The sequence below is a fragment of the Eublepharis macularius genome, chromosome 5 (assembly GCF_028583425.1).
Source record: "Eublepharis macularius isolate TG4126 chromosome 5, MPM_Emac_v1.0, whole genome shotgun sequence".
Taxonomy (NCBI): domain Eukaryota; kingdom Metazoa; phylum Chordata; class Lepidosauria; order Squamata; family Eublepharidae; genus Eublepharis; species Eublepharis macularius.
The window spans coordinates 24,379,189-24,398,703 of record NC_072794.1 but is presented as its reverse complement, the minus strand read 5'-3'; the positions used below and the strand labels follow the sequence as shown (position 1 = coordinate 24,398,703).

Genomic DNA, 19,515 nt, shown 5'->3' with positions numbered 1-19,515 from the left:
CACACACAAAGATCCACCTAACAATAATAGGATCCAAACCACATTTTACCAAATTGTCAACAAGGATATTATTTGGAACCTTATCAAAAGCCTTACTGAAATCATGATAAACTACACCTACAACTTTCCCCTGATCCAGCAAAGTAGTAACGTTCTCAAAAAAAGAGATAAGGTTAGTCTGGCATGACTTGTTCTTGAGAAACCCATGCTAGCTCTTAGTAATCACAGCCATCTTTTCTAAATGCTCAAGGACTGTTTCATTCTAAAACTTTTCCAGGTATAGCCATCAAGCTGATGGGTCGGTGATTACCCGGATCGTCCTTTTCCCCCTTCTTGAAGACGGGGACAACATTTGCCCACCTCTAATCTTACATCCGTGAATTCTTTTAGTACCCTTGGATGCAATTCATCTGGCCCTGAGGACTTAGTTTCATTTAAAGAAACTTAGGTGTTTATGTACTACCCCATGTCAATCTTAGCCTGTAATTCCCTTCCCCTTTCATGTGTTCTGTTTTTGCCATGTTTAGTACCATTTTCCTTGCTGGAGAAGACTGAGGAAAAGTATGAATTTAGCAGTTCTGCCCTCTCTTCATTGCCTTATAATTTCACTTTCCTGTCCCTGCAATAGTTGTTTAGATCATTTCTATATTATGTGTAATTTATTGCAGTAATGTATATATTTTTTATTTGGTTGTTGTAAGAAAATGCAGAAAGAGAGAACAATGCTCCAAGCTGCTTTGAGTTCCAACTGTGAAGAAGAGTAGTATATAAACAAATGCAAATGTGTGCATGCCTGTGCCCTACCACTCCAGTCATATTGGAAGCCTTCCTCTGGCCCAAAGAGTCTTCCTCCAGTGGCTTCTGGAAGAAGGCTTCCAATTTGACAAAGCAGAGGGATAGGATACAAGCACGTGATTCATCTTACTAGGCTTAGGCTGCTTTTGTTTCAAGTTTCCTTCTGTTTCTACATAGGTATAGACAAGTTTAATGGGGAGTATTTCCATAGTCGGGACTACAAAACTCCAGATGTGTTTGCAGGTAAAAAAGTCCTTGTTGTTGGCATGGGTAATTCAGGAGTTGAGATTGCCGTGGAAGCCACTCGCACAGCAAAAAAGGTACTTTTCTTCTCAGTCATTTTGTGCTTTGGAATTGGGCTATGCTCCCCTTTCTTCTTAAGTTTTGGAAAAGAGAAACAGAGTTCCACTTCTCTTAGCATTTGTTTTATCTTGTAAAGAAGTCACAGTTTATAATTAAACTTCACAATTGCCTTGGCCCAGGGGTGAATTCCCTGTTGCCAACCACACTCCTCCAGCCTTTGAGAATTTGAGGAGAGGGAACCTCTAGGAATTTCCCCTATTCTCTATGGTGTTTATTATACAGCTTAGAGGAAATTCATAGAGCATCATCTAGACATCACATCCTTCCCAAACTCAATGCACCCCAAGCATCATGCCCAGAATCTTTCAACATCTACTCAACATACCCAGATGGAAGTGAGCACAAAACGCAACCATCAGGGATGTTTTTTTTTGAGCTTACAGACCGCTCAAATTGTAAAAATAAACATGCAATTACACAAAATAAATTGATTCTTTTCTGAACTGTAATATGATCTTGCTTATGTATTTTGGCTGATGCTTATCCGCAGATGCTGCTGTGTTTTGACGATCTTGTCTTTTTTCTAGGTGATGATCAGCTCAAATAAAGGTGCTAGGGTGATGAGTCGGATGTTCGATAATGGCTATCCATGGGAGATGGCGTTCCTAACTCGTTTTTTGTATCTTGTTCGGAATTTCCTCCCTGCCCATGTGACTGGCTGGGTCATCATACCTCGAGTGAACCAGTGGTTTAACCATGCAAACTACGGGGTGGTCCAAAAGGACAGGTACTTGGGTCTAAACTGGAAGCTGAACTGGGAAAAGAAAATGTAAAGAACGCAAATGGAGGTATAGCATATGTGTGTGCATAACTGATGGGGATGTCTAAGGCATATTCCAAAAAGCAGAATCAATATGCTCACTGAAGGACCTCATTGAAGAAAATAATCTGAGGCATTTTGATCCCTCAGGTGGAAAATCTAAATCCCCTCCCTGATGAACAGTGGACACAATTCATCAAGAAAGCAGTTTTGGGTTTTTAAAAATTTATTTAATGTATTTGTATGAATATAGGGAGCCATCTCAAGAGTCAGGGTCCCTGGTATACAGATATTTTGTTACAGTTCTCTTGTGCAAGCCTCACTGCAAAGCACTTGAGCTGCAACTAATCAATTTCAGAGAAGTATGCGCTGAATTTTCTGGTGGCTTATGCCAACTTGATGGGCATCTTAGGGTTGCCAGATCTCATTACCCTCCCAGTGGGAGGGGAGGACCTAGCACTTATGCCTTCTGTGTCTTTTCTTCATTTGCATGTGCTCCTGGCCCTGGTGTGATGACCTCACTTCTGGAAGTGTCATCGTCATGCTAGCCGCAGTGAGCTCCTGCAGTGGGCATAAAGATGTCACTTCCAAAAGTGATGTTGCATCCACTGGGAGCATGCACACCATGCATATTCCTGGGGTGTCTGCCAGTGGCGGTGATATCTGGGTGGCCCAAAAATGTCAGGCAAGCAGGTGAACTGCCAGGAGATTGCCTGCCACCAGTGGGCAGCTGGAATCCCTAACTACCTTGAAGCTCCTGGTTCTTCTTGCCTTATGATATGCTCACGTCGGCCTGTCTGTGCTAAAGCAAGGGTTCTGAACAGGGCAAGGCTGCAAACTGTCTCGCTTGGTAATTTATTTCTATAGATAGGGTTGCCAGGTGGGGCTGGGAGACCTCCCAGAATTAAAACTGCTCTTTAAAGTTCCTCTATAATAATCAGGGTTCCAACCTCCAAGTGGGGGCTGGAGATTTCCCAGCATTGCATGTAATCTCTGGATAACGGAGATGAATTTCCTTGGAGAAAATTCCTTGGAGAAAATCTCCTAAAGTCCCTCCCTTCCCCAAAGCCCACCCTCCCCACTCTCCACCCCCCCCCAATACTCAGGAATTTCCCATCCTAGAGCTGGCAATCCTACCCACCCACAATCCTTGCCATTCTTTCTCCACTTTCTCTCCTTTCCTCCCCAGCAGCCTCCACAGCTTCTCCTTTCTCTCCAGTTGCCTTTCTCAACTCATCTTCATTCACATGTCATTTTCCCTCCTCTCCCTTCCCACCCCATGGTACACCACGTCTTCGAGCACTCAGAGTAAGGAATGGGGAGGACAACAGTAGTACTTACCTCATGCAGGCGCTCTGGAACACTTCTGTGTCATCCCGGAAATAACATCATTCCCAGCGTGATGTAGAAGCTACAGGTCATGCTAGGGCCATTTGGGTAAAATCAGTCCATTGCACTGAGAATGAGGTCATTCTCAGCACAACGTGAAAGTGCTCCAGAACACATGGGAGCATGCTGTGGGGTTCCTGGACCTGTTCCTGCACTCCCACCAACCATGTGAGAGATGCTGGGGGGGGGATAGGCTGGGAGTGAGGAATTCCCAACCCACACCAGTGGAAGGGAACCCTACAGCCCTTGCAAGTTCTCCTTCCCCCCTTCTTTTCAGTACCCTTTTTATTTCCTTCTTTTTGGTACCCTTTTTTATTTCTCGCATCCTTTCTCTCTACTCCAGCTTCACATCTCTCTAGCCTGAATGTCCTTGTTCTTCCAGCCTTTCCACTTCTTCTTTCTCCTCAACTCACCTCAATTTTTAAAAATGAGACTGTGGCAGCCATTTTGGATTGCCTTGGCAGTTACACATAACATTGGCTGCCTAATCAATTCAAAATGGCTGCCAGAATCTTGTGAAGTAATTTTTTGAGATGGCATTTTTGTTTTATTTTACTCCCCCTGCCCTTAACAATTTTAAAGATTTTTCTGCAAATCTATAGATTGCACTAGGGATGTGCGTTTCGGCATTCAGAATGCCGAAAGAATGCCGAAACAAAAGTGTTTCGGCTTCTTTCAGGGAATGCCGAAACGTTTCGGGGAATCCCGAAACGTTTCGGGTAGCCGAAAGAAAAAAGCCGAAACGTTTCGGGATTCTTTCGTCTTTCATTCGGCTTTTCAATGGGAAAATGCCTCCGTCTTCCCGGACGTCTGGGGGAGGCATCTTCCCACCGAATAAGCCCAAAATTGGTGGGGACCTTCCTCTAACCCTTCTCTAACAACCACCCAAGTTTCAGACAGATTGGACTTTGGGGGGCCATGTTATGGCCCCCCAAAGCAGGTCCCCCCATCCTCCCATAAAGGAGCATCTTCTTCATTATTTCCTATGGGGAAAAAATGAAGAAGCAGGCTTCCTTTGCCAGGGGTGGCATTTTGCATGCAAAATGCCCCCTTACCCTCAGGGGCCCTTCTCCCACCCCTCCTCCCACCCCCCACCAAGGCTCAGCCTGCTCCCACTTGGGGGGGCCATTTCATGGCCTCCCCAAGTAGGTGCTCTAATCTCTACCACTGACAGCTGGGGGAGGCTTGTGTTGCCAGGGGTGGCATTTTGCATGCAAAATGCCCCCCAACCCTCTGGGGCCCTTCTCCCACCCCTCCTCCCACCCCCCACCAAGGCTCAGCCTGCTCCCACTTGGGGGGGCCATTTCATGGCCTCCCCAAGTAGGTCCTCTCAGCCCCTAAATTCCACCCCTTACAGCTCCACACAAACCCAATTCCCCCCAGCTGCCACACACAGACCCAAATCCCCACATTAGCCCCTCACAGACCCAAATCCACCCCCACCTGCCCCACACCCATAACCCCAGGAACAGGCTGGCAAAGGCCAGCCCTCTCCCTTTGTTCCCTATGCTGGGAACTTCTAAACTCTCTTTCCCTGGGCAATTCTGCACAGCCCAGGGGTGCCACAATGGTGGGCACACTTCTGAGTGCCAGCTGGTCCCTGTGAAAGAGCACCTGAACCACAGACACCCTCCCTCAAATTCCCCCACCACCTACAGAGATGGCTGGCCAGCCAGCCCCATTGTTCCCTATGATGGGAACCAACTGCACAACAAAGAATAAAACAAGAACAACACAAAATAAAGTTTTTTAAAAATTATTTTCTCCCTTCCAAAGTACAAGTAGGCAAAGCATTATGACACATAACACCAGCAGTCCCCCACACAGAAAAATAACACAACTCACTTAACATCAGAGAATCACAAAGCACGATTCCTGTCAAAAACACTTTATTTCTTGAACAGCTTTAGGCTACACAGCAGGGGGGGAACACCAAAGGGCATGGCAGCAGTATCTTACACAAAAATAACACAACTCACTTAACATCAGAGAATCACAAAAGCACAATTCCTGTCAAAAACACTTTATTTCTTGAACAGCTTTAGGCTACACAGCAGGGGGGGGACACCAAAGGGCATGGAAGCAGTATCTTACACAAAAATAACACAACTCACTTAACATCAGAGAATCACAAAAACACAATTCCTGGCAAAAACACTTTATTTCTTGAACAGCTTTAGGCTACACAGCAGGGGGGGAACACCAAAGGGCATGGAAGCAGTATCTTACACAAAAATAACACAACTCACTTAACATCAGAGAATCACAAAAACACAATTCCTGGCAAAAACACTTTATTTCTTGAACAGCTTTAGGTTACACAGTAGGAGGGCACAAAAGGGCATGATAGCAATGTACTACAAAAAATAATACAACCCACTTCACCGTTTTTGACAGCAATTGTGTTTGTGTGATTCTCTGATGTGAAGTGAGTTGTGTTATTTTTGTGTAGTACACTGCTTTCCTGCTCTGTGGTGCCTTCCTACTGTGTAACCTAAAGCAGTTACAGAAATAAAGTGCTTTTGACAGCAATTTTTTGGGGTGATTCTTTAATGTGAAGTGAGTTGTGTTATTTTTGTGTAAGATACTGCTTCCATGCCCTTTGGTGTCCCCCCCCCCCTGCTGTGTAGCCTAAAGCTGTTCAAGAAATAAAGTGTTTTTGTCAGGAATTGTGCTTTTGTGATTCTCTGATGTTAAGTGAGTTGTGTTATTTTTGTGTAAGATACTGCTGCCAAGCCCTTTGGTGTTCCCCCCTGCTGTGTAACCTAAAGCTGTTCAAGAAATAAAGTGTTTTTGACAGGAATCGTGCTTTGTGATTCTCTGATGTTAAGTGAGTTGTGTTATTTTTCTGTGTGGGGGACTGCTGGTGTAATGTGTCATAATGCTTTGCCTACTTGTACTTTGGAAGGGAGAAAATAATTTTTTAAAAACTTTATTTTGTGTTGTTCTTGTTTTATTCTTTGTTGTGCAGTTGGTTCCCATCATAGGGAACAATGGGGCTGGCTGGCCAGCTATCTCTGTAGGTGGTGGGGGAATTTGAGGGAGGGTGTCTGTGGTTCAGGTGTTCTTTCACAGGGACCAGCTGGCACTCAGAAGTGTGCCCACCATTGTGGCACCCCTGGGCTGTGCAGAATTGCCCAGGGAAAGAGAGTTTAGAAGTTCCCAGCATAGGGAACAAAGGGAGAGGGCTGGCCTTTGCCAGCCTGTTCCTGGGGTTATGGGTGTGGGGCAGGTGGGGGTGGATTTGGGTCTGTGAGGGGCTAATGTGGGGATTTGGGTCTGTGTGCGGCAGCTGGGGGGGAATTGGGTTTGTGTGGGGCTGTAAGGGGTGGACTTTAGGGGCTGAGAGGACCTACTTGGGGAGGCCATGAAATGGCCCCCCCAAGTGGGAGCAGTCTGAGCCTTGGTGTGGGGTGGGAGGAAGGGTGGGAGAAGGGCCCCAGAGGGCTGGGGGGCATTTTGCATGCAAAATGCCACCCCTGGCAACACAAGCCTCCCCCAGCTGTCAGTGGTAGAGATTAGAGCACCTACTTGGGGAGGCCATGAAATGGCCCCCCCCAAGTGGGAGCAGGCTGAGCCTTGGTGGGGGGTGGGAGGAGGGGTGGGAGAAGGGCCCCAGAGGGTTGGGGGGCATTTTGCATGCAAAATGCCACCCCTGGCAACACAAGCCTCCCCCAGCTGTCAGTGGTAGAGATTAGAGCACCTACTTGGGGAGGCCATGAAATGGCCCCCCCAAGTGGGAGCAGGCTGAGCCTTGGTGGGGGGTGGGAGGAGGGGTGGGAGAAGGGCCCCTGAGGGTAAGGGGGCATTTTGCATGCAAAATGCCACCCCTGGCAAAGGAAGCCTGCTTCTTCATTTTTTCCCCATAGGAAATAATGAAGAAGATGCTCCTTTATGGGAGGATGGGGGGACCTGCTTTGGGGGGCCATAACATGGCCCCCCAAAGTCCAATCTGTCTGAAACTTGGGTGGTTGTTAGAGGAAGGTCCCCACCAATTTTGGGCTTATTCGGTGGGAAAATGCCTCCTCCAGGCGTCCTGGAAGACGGAGGCATTTTCCCATAGAAAAAAGCCGAAAGAATGCCGAAATAATGCCGAAAGAATCCCGAATCCCGAATCCCGAAAGAGATTCTTGTTTCGGCTTTCAGCTTTAACGATAGAGAATTTTCTTTCGGCTTTCTACTTTCGGCTATAGCCGAAAATTTTTGGCTTGCACACCCCTAGATTGCACTGGGTTTGTGGAGATATTTCCTCTATCCATACATGGAACTGTTTATAGGTTTTAATTCAGACCAATATTCTGGAACTCATTCTGGAACTCAAGGTAATGATGGTAAGTATATTGGGGTTTGTTTTGCCTTTCTTCAGAAAATTCTGACTGGGGTTGATTAGCAGTTGATTCAGGACTGACTTCTTCACTTTAATGTTTGGAATTCACTGCCACTATGGACAGTGTAGCATTGGCTGAGAGGTGTTTAAAAACCCTTTGGAAAAATAGCTATGATAAATGACACTTCCATATTCAGAGGTAGCATACCAGGGAATAAGAAATGCTGAATGGCCAACAATGAGAATTGTCTTTTTTTCTCATGTTTCACTTGTGCACTTCCTGGAAGTGTCTGACTGGCTACTGGAATAAAGCAAGATACTGGAGAACATAGATCCTTTTTCTGACAGGGCAGACTTATTCTTTATACTTTCAGAAAATGTAGTAAAAAAAATGAAAGCCAGTGAAGAAAAGCTCTTCATCTCCTTTTGTAAAACCAGGTCAACAACATGCTCAAATACATCACCAAAATACTAATGTCTCTGTCTTTGTCTTTCCCTCACCATCCTCCTTCCCTCGCCCTGCTAGGTCTGTGATGAGAGACATAGTATTGAATGAGGAATTCCCTGGATACATTGCAAGTGGGAAGGTGTCTATCAGACCTGGTGTGAAGGAGTTCAAGGAAAACTCTGTTGTGTTCAAGGGCAGTCAGGAGGCAGAGGAAGTAGATGTTGTTGTCTTTGCCACTGGATACAAAGCTTCTTTTCCTTTCATTGATGAGTCCATCATCAAGGTTGAAAACAAACATGCCTCCTTGTACAAATACATTTTCCCACCTCAGCTGGAAAAGCCAACACTGGCCGTCATAGGCGTCCTTAGGCCTTTTGGGCCAGTCATGCCACTTGTGGAAACTCAAGCACGCTGGGTCACCCGAATCTTTAATGGTAGGTAGGATGAAATACAAAAATTCTGTAAAATCAAAGTGATGTTTCTGGGGCTGGATCCCACATAAATGCTGTACCTTCTTGTGACAGAAAGAGCCTTCCGCTCAACCCCATGTTTTTAAACAAGACAGCTCCTTCCATTGGGTGATGCTGCTGTTAGCACAACAGATCTGTGAGATCCAAGCCATTGTTTTATACCTCCCCCACATTGCACCTTATGTTTCTACAGGCTCAAAAAACTGCACTCAGCTTTCTATTCCTCTTGGAGCATCCTTAGTCTCCATTAAACTCTATTGTTGTCTTTCTCACCCATCTTTTTAAAAAAATTTTTTTTTTTCTGAATACCTCAGGAGTCCCCTGAGCAGGCAGAGACCTTACCTTTGTATGTCGGTCATCCATATGATGCAAACTAAATAAAGTATTGAGGAAACAAGTGTACATTGCAAAATATACAATAGCTATAAAATATCTTCCTATTCTTGTTTAGACCAAAAAATTGTTTATCTCTTTGGAGATTTTATATGCTCCCTCTCTGATGTTCTCCCTGAGTTGGTTCACAAAGTAAAAGCAATGCAATCGGATCTCTAATTCTATAGTGAGCCATAGAATGTGGCTTCATTGTCCAACTTTCACATCCCTACATAAAGGTAAAGGTAGTCCCCTGTGCAAGCACTGAGTCATTACTGACCCATGGGGGGACGTTGCATCACGACGTTTTCTTGGCAGACTTTTTATGGGGTGGTTTGCCATTGCCTTCCCCAGTCATCTACACTTTCCCCCCAGGAAACTGGTACTCATTTTACCGACCTTGGAAGGATGGAAGGCTGAGTCAACCTTGAGCCGGCTACCTGAACCCAGCTTCTGCCAGGATCGAACTCAGGTCGTGAGCAGAGCTTGGGCTGCAGTACTGCAGCTTACCACTCTGCGCCACCGGGCTCTGTGGAGCTCTTTTTGCTTAATTTTTTTTTAACCAGGTTGGTTAAAAAAAATAAACTCTTCTCCTCCTGTCTTTTAGGCTTATGTAAATTGCCTCCAGTGAACACAATGCTGGAAGAGGTCCATGAAAAGAAGATAAACAAGTCCAACTGGTAAGCCTCAGTAAAAAAATCCTCTGTACAAAGCGAGACATGGCCCTGTTCATGTGTTACAGTGAAGACATGTTCAACTTGCTTGCACACATATGTCTCTGATAGAAAGAGCTGACTCATGTCCACATTCCAAATGAAACTAGGGAATGTAACTGGAAGAATGTGGGGATTAAATCACACATTTAACTGTATAGGCACTGAGTGAAAAGTAAGAATTACTCAATGCTCATACCAATAAAAATCACATAGATAATAAGTGCATTCATAGTAATGTTTGTGCAAAGCTACTGTGTTATGCTGCATCCTCCTTGACTGGAAGGACAGGCAATTTATGGTTGCCAGCTGATCATAAAATGGTTTGCTGTTGTATCTGTAACTGGTGCTTGATCCGCAGAAATCAGCTTTTTGTAGCATAGAGAGAAATGCTACTGCCTGTTAATCACTTTCCGCAAGACACACTACAAAGGCCAGTGGCAAACCTTGTTCCTGTGGAGCTGAGGAAGAAGAAGGCAAAGCCAGGGTATACACCGCAGAAATGTGTCCCCTGACCCTGGCTGAGATGCTTCATCCAATCAATGCTAAGCTTTGGAGAACTCTGGATGGCTGCAGATTTTTAATATGAGTATTCTAAATAGGCTGCCTTAATATTCTACAAATGTCACTTGGCAACCACAACTGGAGCTGTCTACCATGAAATATGTCTGCTTCCCATTATGTATCTATTGCAAAGGACCATAAGAAATGTCATGGTCTCAGATGACACTGCAGTGTAGGTCTAAGTGGCCAGGATTCATGGCACCTCTGCAGTCCAGGATAACCCAGACTATTGAGCTTCCAAAAGTACCCTCCTTACTTCCTCTTGTTCGCAGTGCCTACCCAACATTAGCCATTCGTTAAAGAGTAATGAAAATTTATTTAGGAACCTACATACTTGGTAGTAAAGAAGAGACAGAGAGAGACACAGGTGTCTGGTTATCTAGCTGACTAGAAGAGGGAAAGTGAGATAGTTCCGAGAAGAAGTAGAATACCAATACCAAGAATAACAATCTGAGAACAAGACAACGAAAAATGACACTCAATAGAAGGGAGTTGCTGTCCTCACTTTCCTATCAAACTACCCTTTGCCATCCCCTGTAAGGTCTTCTCCTTTTTGTACACCAGACATTGCTACTTCTGACACCTCTCTCCCTAGCAGTGTGCACACCTTCTCTTGTGTCCTCTGGAGAAGAGTCAAAGAGGCACACAGAGGACTCTTAGAAAAGGTTTAGAAAAAAGACAACCAAGAGAAGACATGATAATAAAATTATGCATGGACTGTAGTCATTGGATGGAGATAACGTTTTCTGCCTCCCCCACAATATTAAAACTCAGGGCATCCAGTGAAGTTGATGGGCAATAGATTCAGGATAGAGAAAAGGATAATTCCCTGTCTCCATATGATCACTGAATAGTAAGCATGGCACCTGTTCTCAGAGGAGAAGGGTAAGCACATTGACGCCATTGGCACCGTGATCAAGAACTTTTGGAAAGCAGGATCCCTCATCACAGAGAAGGAATGAGGTGGATCCTATCCTTAGTCTACCACTCCAGCGAGCAAAGTTCCAGCTGAAAGAGGCTTCCTCCAATTCAGTGACTCTTCTTCGAATGGGAAAGCCAGTGAAGTTGGAGGAAGGTTGTATTGTCAAAGGCTTTCACGGCCGGAGAACGATGGTTGTTGGGGGTTTTCCGGGCTGTATTGCCGTGGTCTTGGCATTGTAGTTCCTGACGTTTCGCCAGCAGCTGTGGCTGGCATCTTCAGAGGTGTAGCACCAAAAGACAGAGATCTCTCAGACACTGAGAGATCTCTGTCTTTTGGTGCTACACCTCTGAAGATGCCAGCCACAGCTGCTAGCGAAACGTCAGGAACTACAATGCCAAGACCACGGCAATACAGCCCGGAAAACCCCCAACAACCATTGGAGGAAGGTTGCTTAGGCTGGAAGAAGGCGCCTTGGAAGAAGGGTAGATCTGTGCCAACAGACACATGCATGCTTCCTCCATGTTTAGGTGCAATGCTCATGGGTTGGTGATTGTGCAGAGGAGGGTAAGAGGCCAGCACATCTATACCTGCCCTCTCCTCCATGTGATGACTCAACATGGGAGGGGTCATGTGTAGAGGGCCAAGGTTGTGAAATGTTCTGTGGTGAGAGTTGAAGTTATTGTCTAAAAAGCGCTCAGCACACACACACACACACTCCGTAGGACCATGGAGTCTTAAAATTACCAGTTCATTCCACTGCTTTCCACTGAATCATGAAGAGGGCTTTTTTTACTCAGCTGTAAGATAGGGAAGCAGTCTCAAAGAGTTGCATCAGTAAAAGGATAGGGAGTGGCTATAGACTTTACAACTACTGCTGTAACTATGTTATAGACTCTATTATTATTGCTGTAAGCAATAGAGTAGTAGAACAGTTCCAATGTTGTTTCATATGTCACCTGGAATGGTTTATGCTCTGTTTCAGCATTTTTTAAACTCTGTATCGGATTACTGCTAGTTTAAATCTTTGCAAATTTGCATGTATATACCCTATTACCCTATATGTATATACCCTATTACATGTGTCTTGAAGTATCTTTGGAACTGACTGTACACAGACTCACACTGTGTAATCTGCCTTGAGTCTCAGTGAGAAAGTCAGGCTATAAATAATATAAATAAAACACAGCCTGCTGATTTTCAGTGCAATCCTATGCCAAGTTGCATAGGATTGCACTGCAAAGGATTGCACTGTTAGAATATTTACACCAAAGACAGAACGCAGTGCTTTTACACACAGAGAGATACTGGGGTTTCACCATATTTATCGCCGCATAAGTTCTTCTGAGAAACTGTAGACATTTCACCTTTTCTCAGGGGCTGAACGCTTCAAGAGCCCTGCAGCAAAGACCTTAAGTTCCAGATTGCCTAAGCAAGCCATTAGGAACAAAGCATTGAAGTGGACTTCCGGTTTGGGATCCATGGAGGTCTAACGCAGCTCTTAAAGCTGAGCTGTCCGGACTGCTGTTTTGAGGGCTGGAGGGGCTAAAATTGCCCGCAGCCAACTGCTCTCAGGCGGAGAGCAGGCTTAGTATGCTCAAGAACCTCAGGGCGCGTTGATCTCAGGCGAGGGGGGGTCCTGCGCAACGGACTCTCTCCCGTCCCTTGAGGTCCCACCTGAAGACAGGTTGTGCCAAAATCTCTGCAGTAGCTCCGGAGCCAATGCGGTTGGCATAAGACCTACATGCCCAAGCTTCAACAGGGATAAGAAGAATTGAAGGGAATTGGAGACTTAAACAGTGATTACAACCCGCGAAAGCATTTAAGAAGGTAAAGATCACTATCTCTTGAAATGGGACAGATTATTCAAAGTAAAGAAACATTAAAGTAGATTGGAAAACTGCAACAGATTGATTATAAGGAGGGTAAGTTCCGGCAAGAACTGTATTAAAAAAAGGACTAAGTAAAATGAAGTTATTAAGGGAATTGGACGATTGTTTTACATACCTGTGGTAACGCAAGAGATAGTGGGCTGTGAGAAAGTTTTACCATCGCGAGAACTGCTGTGAGAGGCCGGGAAACAGGAAGTATGTAACTGTGATAGAGTTGCTGGAGAGGAGCGGCCCTTTCTGAATTACAGGAAGAAGGGAATCACCATTTTTGAAAGGGGAAGAGTCGCGGCTTCAGCGGAAGAGGAAGTAGGCCATATTGGATTACAAATAAAGGGGAATAACCATAGAGAAAAGACGCCCAACATTTTGGACTCTTTAACTGACTTTTTTTTTTAATAAGACCGGGGCATTCAAATTAAGAGAATATTAAGTTAAATGCCACGGAGCTAAGGAAGCGAGCAGACTCGTGGGAGCGAGGCAAAGCAAGCCCCACGATGTCGAAAAAAGAGTGGCAAGCGGTGATAGAGAATTTGGATAAAAAACTCTCAGAAGGGATTAAGGAGCTTAAGGACATGATACCCGAGCTGGCGAAAGAGTTCAAAGAGACACTTAAGAATGAACTGGCAGAAGTGAAAAAAGGTATGGAAACGATACAAAATGACTTGCAAGCGACACAACAAAGAGTCAATGTAGTAGAAAATGCGGTGGAGACCCTAGCAGATACGCAACGAACTGAGATGAGGGTGATGAGGGGTAGAATGGCAGTGGCGGAGAGTAAACATATGAAGAAGCAGCTGAGGTTTCGTGGCTTGCCGGAAGTGGAAGGAAAGACGGCCCAAGAACAGATTACGGAGGTGTTGGCTGAATACCTGGGGAAGGAGGAGGAGGAAATTGTGGCTATCCTAGATATGGTGTACAGAATAAACTCAAGATTTGCGACCCAGAGGAAATTACCAAGAGACGTGATTGTGCAGTTCACGACTAGAAATATGAGAGAAATGATTGTGAGCAAACGATTTCAAGACCCATTGGAGGTTGATGGCAAGACGGTTATTATCATGAAGGAGTTACCCAGATCGGTGCTGCTGGATCGGAAAAAATACAAAGCTTTAGTCCAGATTCTGAAGGACATGAAAATAAGGTATAGATAGGAAATGCCTGAAGGTATGTCCTTTGAATTTGGTGGAGTGAAAAAGCGCATTAGATCTGAACTAGAAATGGAAAAGTTTATTAGGGACAATGAAAAGGACTTACCAACAACAAGACTATGAATATGGAGTGTAAAGTTATATCTTGGAATGTAAATGGACTTAATTCACCCAATAAGAGAAAAAATATTTTCCACTGGCTATTAAAACAAAAATGTGATATTGTGTGTCTACAAGAAACCCATATCAGAAAGCAGGACGTAAAATATTTAAAATTGAATAAATTGGGTAATGACTTTGTAGCGGCCTCAACAAAGAAAAAAAAGGGAGTGGTACTGTATATAAAAGAGGAGCTACAGCCAAAATTAGTGTTGAGAGATGCGCAGGCCAGATTTTTAGCAGTGGAATGTATATGGAATTTAAAGAAAGTGTTGGTGATTGGAATTTATGCACCTAATGGAGCAAAAGAATGCTTCTTTGAGGATTTGAGGAAGCAATTGGATGAACTTTCCTATGACCAGATAATTCTTGCTGGAGATTTTAATGGAGTTACCAATTTGGATCAGGATAAGAAATCAGCAACTGTACAAAGGATTATTACCAAAGACTTTCTTTGTATTAATGCAACAAGAAACTTTGGAGGATGTATGGAGAAGACAGAACCGTAAATGTAGACAATATACGTTTTTCTCGGCGAGACATTCTACGTTATCACGAATTGATATGATCTGGGCCTCAAAGGACTTAGCGCTTTGGACTAAGGATGTGGAAATAATGCCTATGGTAGGCTCAGATCACAACCCAATTATGTGGAGGTTCGGGAAAAAAACCAAAAGGAGAGGATGGAGAATAAATGAGGATCTGTTACAAGAGGGAGAAAATATGGAGACATTGAGAAGGGAGACTAAGTTCTTCATACAGTACAATATGAATGGAGAAGTACCAACCAATAAGGTATGGGATACTTATAAGGCAGTAATTAGAGGCATATTAATGGACTTAAATGGAAAAGCCAGAAAAAAAAGAGAACAGAAGAGACAGGAGATTATGGAGAAAATAAAAGCCAAAGAGATACAATTAAAGAAAAGACCAGGGAAAAAGAAGATATATCAGGATATTAGAATCCTTCAAGAGCAGTTGACGGCAATGAATAATAAGGAACTGGAATGGAATCTTAAGAGAATGAATCAAAAGTCGTTTGAGGGTGCAAATAAACCTTGGAAATATTTGGCGTGGCAACTGAAGAAGAGAAAGGAGAAGAGGATAATAAATAAAATATGTGAGGATAATAAAGTACTCCTGGAACAGACTGCTATTAGTAGAGCCTTTTATAAATTCTACGCAAAGTTGTACAATAAAAAAGAAGTGAACAAAAATTCAATAGCAAGATACTTGGAGAAAATGAAACTCCCAGTAATCTCGGAAGGATGGAGAGATAAATTGAATAGTGAAGTGACGGAAGAAGAGCTAAGAAAGGCAATACAGTCAACAAATTTGGGAAAGGCGCCAGGACCTGATGGATTGACAGCTAAATTTTATAAGGTAATGGCTAACGAACTGGTGCCATTTTTAAAAGAAGTGATCAATGGAGTTTTGAAGGACCAAAGGACTCCAGAGACTTGGAGTGAAGCTAACATATCATTGATCCCTAAAGAGGGACAAGATTTGACTAACGTTAAGAATTACAGACCTATTTCGTTACTGAATAATGACTATAAAATTTTTGCGAAAATATTGGCGGAAAGAGTGAAGGGATGGATGTCCGAATTTATTGAGGAGGAACAAGCTGGCTTTTTACCAAATAGACAAATTAAAGACAATTTAAGGACAGTTATAAATGCTATTGAATACTATGACAAGTGTTGTGATAAGGAGGTTGGATTCTTCTTCGTGGATGCTGAAAAGGCATTTGACAATTTGAACTGGGACTTTATGTTTGCCACCATGGAACAGCTACAAATGGGGGAAAGATTCATAAGAGCAGTGAAAGAAATTTATAGGGACCAGAGTGCAGCAATTGTGGTGAATGACGAGGTGACTAAGAAATTGATTATAGGTAAAGTTACAAGACAAGGTTGCCCGTTGTCTCCACTGTTGTTTATTTTGGTTTTGGAAATATTGATGATACAGATTCAAGAAGATGATGCAATCCGTGGAATAAAAATAAAAGAGTTTTCCTATAAGGTCAGAGCATTTGTGGATGACATAATGTTAATTGTGGAAGACCCAATGGAGAATATGCCAAAGGTAATAGAGAAAATTAAGCAGTTTGGAGATTTGGCAGGATTCTATGTAAATAAAAAGAAGTCAAAGATACTATGTAAAAATATGACTAAACAAAGACAACAGCAACTAATGGAGATAACAGACTGTGAAGTAACAAATAAGGTGAAATATCTTGGAATTGAATTGACTGCAAAGAACATAGACTTATTCAAGAATAACTATGAGAAACTGTGGACTCAGATAGAGCGAGACTTGATTAAATGGAACAGACTGAATTTGTCATGGTTGGGAAGAATTGCAGTAGTTAAGATGAATGTGTTGCCAAGAGTGATGTTTCTGTTACAAACAATACCAATTATTCAGGACTCTAAGCAGTTTGAAAAATGGCAGAGGAAAATATCGGATTTTGTTTGGGCAGGCAAGAAGCCTCGAGTGAAAATGAAAGTATTGCAGGATTCAAAGGAGAGAGGCGGAATGCAACTGCCCAACCTAAGGCTCTACCATGATGCAATCTGTTTGGTGTGGTTGAAAGATTGGATGACACTGAAAAACCGCAAACTACTGGCCTTAGAGGGATATAAAAAATATTCGGATGGCATGCTTATTTGTGGTATGACAAAGTAAAAGCAGACTCTATGTTTTTACACCATTATATTCGGAGAAGCTTCTTTACAATTTGGAAGAAGTACAAAAATTACCTACAGGATGGAATCCCCTTCTGGGTGGTTCCATATGAAGTATTAGATCCGAGAACTGTTGATAATGAACAACAGTGTTTAACGTATAAGGAGATAACACGAATAGAATCTTCTAAATTAAGAATTAAGACGCAGGAGGAGTTTTCTCCAAGTTATGATTGGTTTCAATATGGACAGATTAGAGATCTTTATAAATCAGACTGTGTGAAGGGAGGGATAAGAATGGAGAATTCGGAATTGGAGGGGGTAATTTTGCAAGAGGATAAAAAGGAAATCTCTAAGATTTACAAAGTGTTGTTAAAATGGTTTACAGAAGATGAGACAGTTAAAGTTCAAATGGTGAAGTGGGCAATAAATTTTAATAAAGAGATAACAATGGAGGCGTGGGAATACCTGTGGAAAAATACGTTGAAAACCACAATATGCACCTATATTAAAGAGAATGTCTACAAAATGATTTATCGTTGGTATTTGACGCCAAAGAAAATTGTGCTAGGGAATTTGAAAATGTCTAATAAATGCTGGAAATGTAAAAAGCATGAAGGATCTTTGTATCATATGTGGTGGACTTGTGAGGTAGCTAAGCAGTACTGGGGGGAAATAATAGAAGTAATAAGTGAGATTTTACAATTTCAAGTTAATAAGAACCCAGAACCGCTGCTACTGAACTTGGGAATGGAAGATATTCCAGCACAATATAGGACATTGTTATTTTACATGACAGCAGCGGCTAGACTTTTATATGCACAAAAATGGAAAGTACAAGAAGTGCCAACTACTGAGGACTGGATTTATAAATTGCTGTACATGGCGGAAATGGACAAAATGACAAGAAAATTGAGAGATCTCGACCCAGGACAGTTTAATATGGATTGGGAGAAGCTGAAACAATATCTGGAGAAGAAATGGGAGGTGGGAGGAGAACTGTGGCAGTTTGAAAATTACTGAAACACAATAAATGAAGAGAGAAGTGACTCTACCGGGGGGAGTGAATGTGAACAAGAAGTTCTAAGCAATTATTTTATTTGATTACCATATATAGTATTAAACAATAGAGGTGTTATTATAAGAATTATAAGGGTATAAGTTAACCAAATATATTTCTGGCATATAATGGTATAATAGTTAAACTATATTTTAAATAGATCAAATATAAGTAAGGTGGAAAAGGGAAAGAAGTATATAGTAACATATAGAATATAAGTTAAATTGATTGATTTATATTGAATGTATATAGTGTTATAGAAGCACTAAGAAGCATGCGGAGTATGGGTCAAATTGGTTGACCCATATCGATGAGAATAGGGGGATTAAGTAAGAGAATAGAAAATGGATAAAATGTTATATTATTAAAGAATATATGCTAGGAATGTAATAGTTAGCCTTATAAGGTATAAGGGAAAGGGAATAAAGGTAGCATTGTGTTATAACATAATATATAAGCTTAGAAGAGAATGAAAGTATAGGTTTAATAGCATAAAGTAAGTTTGAAATGAGTAAGAAAAAAGACAGATAAGGGGTTGGAAAACTGTTGGAAGTCAACAAAAGGGTGGGAAAGGGAGGGGGTTAGAATGGAAATTATTATTTAAAGGGGAATGATTGTATTGAATATTTATATAATTTCTAATCCAATAAAAATTAAAAAAAAGGAACAAAGCATTGAATGTGGAGCCATTTATTTTCACCTGCTGTTTTTCTGTCTTTCCCCTCTCACCTTTTTTTGTTCCTTGATTAAGGTTTGGCTTCAACTTTGATGAGGTTCAGAAGATTGATTGGCTTTTTTACATGGACCAATTGGCCTCCTTAATCGGCATAAAGCCCAGTGTACCAGCTCTACTTCTCAGCGATCCAAAATTGGCCATTAAAATCTTCTTTGGGCCTTGCTCTCCCTACCAGTACCGCCTGGTTGGGCCAGGGAAGTGGGACGGAGCCAGGAATGCCATCATGAGCCAGTGGGAGTGGACCCTGAAGCCTATGAGAACCCAGGCAGTAGAAGACCAGTCCAGTTCCTTTGGATACTTGCTGAAAGCCCTTTCCCTGTTTGCAGTCTTTGTTGGGATCCTCTATGGTTTCAGTTTGTTCTGACAGCTTTATGGCATGGCTGTCTGTCCTTCCAGATACCTGCTTTCTTTCTGGTCCAGGATCTTGTACGGGGAAAGTAGGACAAACCAGAATTCAGATTTAGGCAATTTGAGCATGGATATCTTTTAAAATATATATCTATTAATAAAATGGAAATGTCCTCAATGCTAATACATAAGAAAGATCTCAGCCAACTAAAGCCTATTTCAAACCCAGAAAATTCACTGCAACTCCAAAAGTCAGCTGTTACACATTAAAGGAGTGGGTTTTGGAAAATAACAGTATGGCATTAAAATTCAGCACTTTTGCTTACAAATTTAAAAACTGAGTTTCATTCTGAGTAACATTT

At 42.6% G+C, this 19,515-nt stretch overlaps 1 protein-coding gene across 1 annotated transcript in view; it reads left to right on the top strand.

Annotated features, from left to right (window-relative positions):
* LOC129330294 (flavin-containing monooxygenase 1-like) overlaps nt 1–19,169 on the top strand; it is a 28,834-nt gene extending 9,665 nt beyond the window's left edge. The window contains exons 4-8 of the mRNA XM_054980329.1: nt 973–1,115; nt 1,686–1,885; nt 8,161–8,516; nt 9,532–9,604; nt 18,821–19,169. Of these exons, the coding sequence (XP_054836304.1) occupies nt 973–1,115; nt 1,686–1,885; nt 8,161–8,516; nt 9,532–9,604; nt 18,821–19,169 (1,121 nt within the window). The remainder of the gene's footprint in view (nt 1–972; nt 1,116–1,685; nt 1,886–8,160; nt 8,517–9,531; nt 9,605–18,820) is intronic.
* Nucleotides 19,170–19,515: the final 346 nt, after the last annotated feature.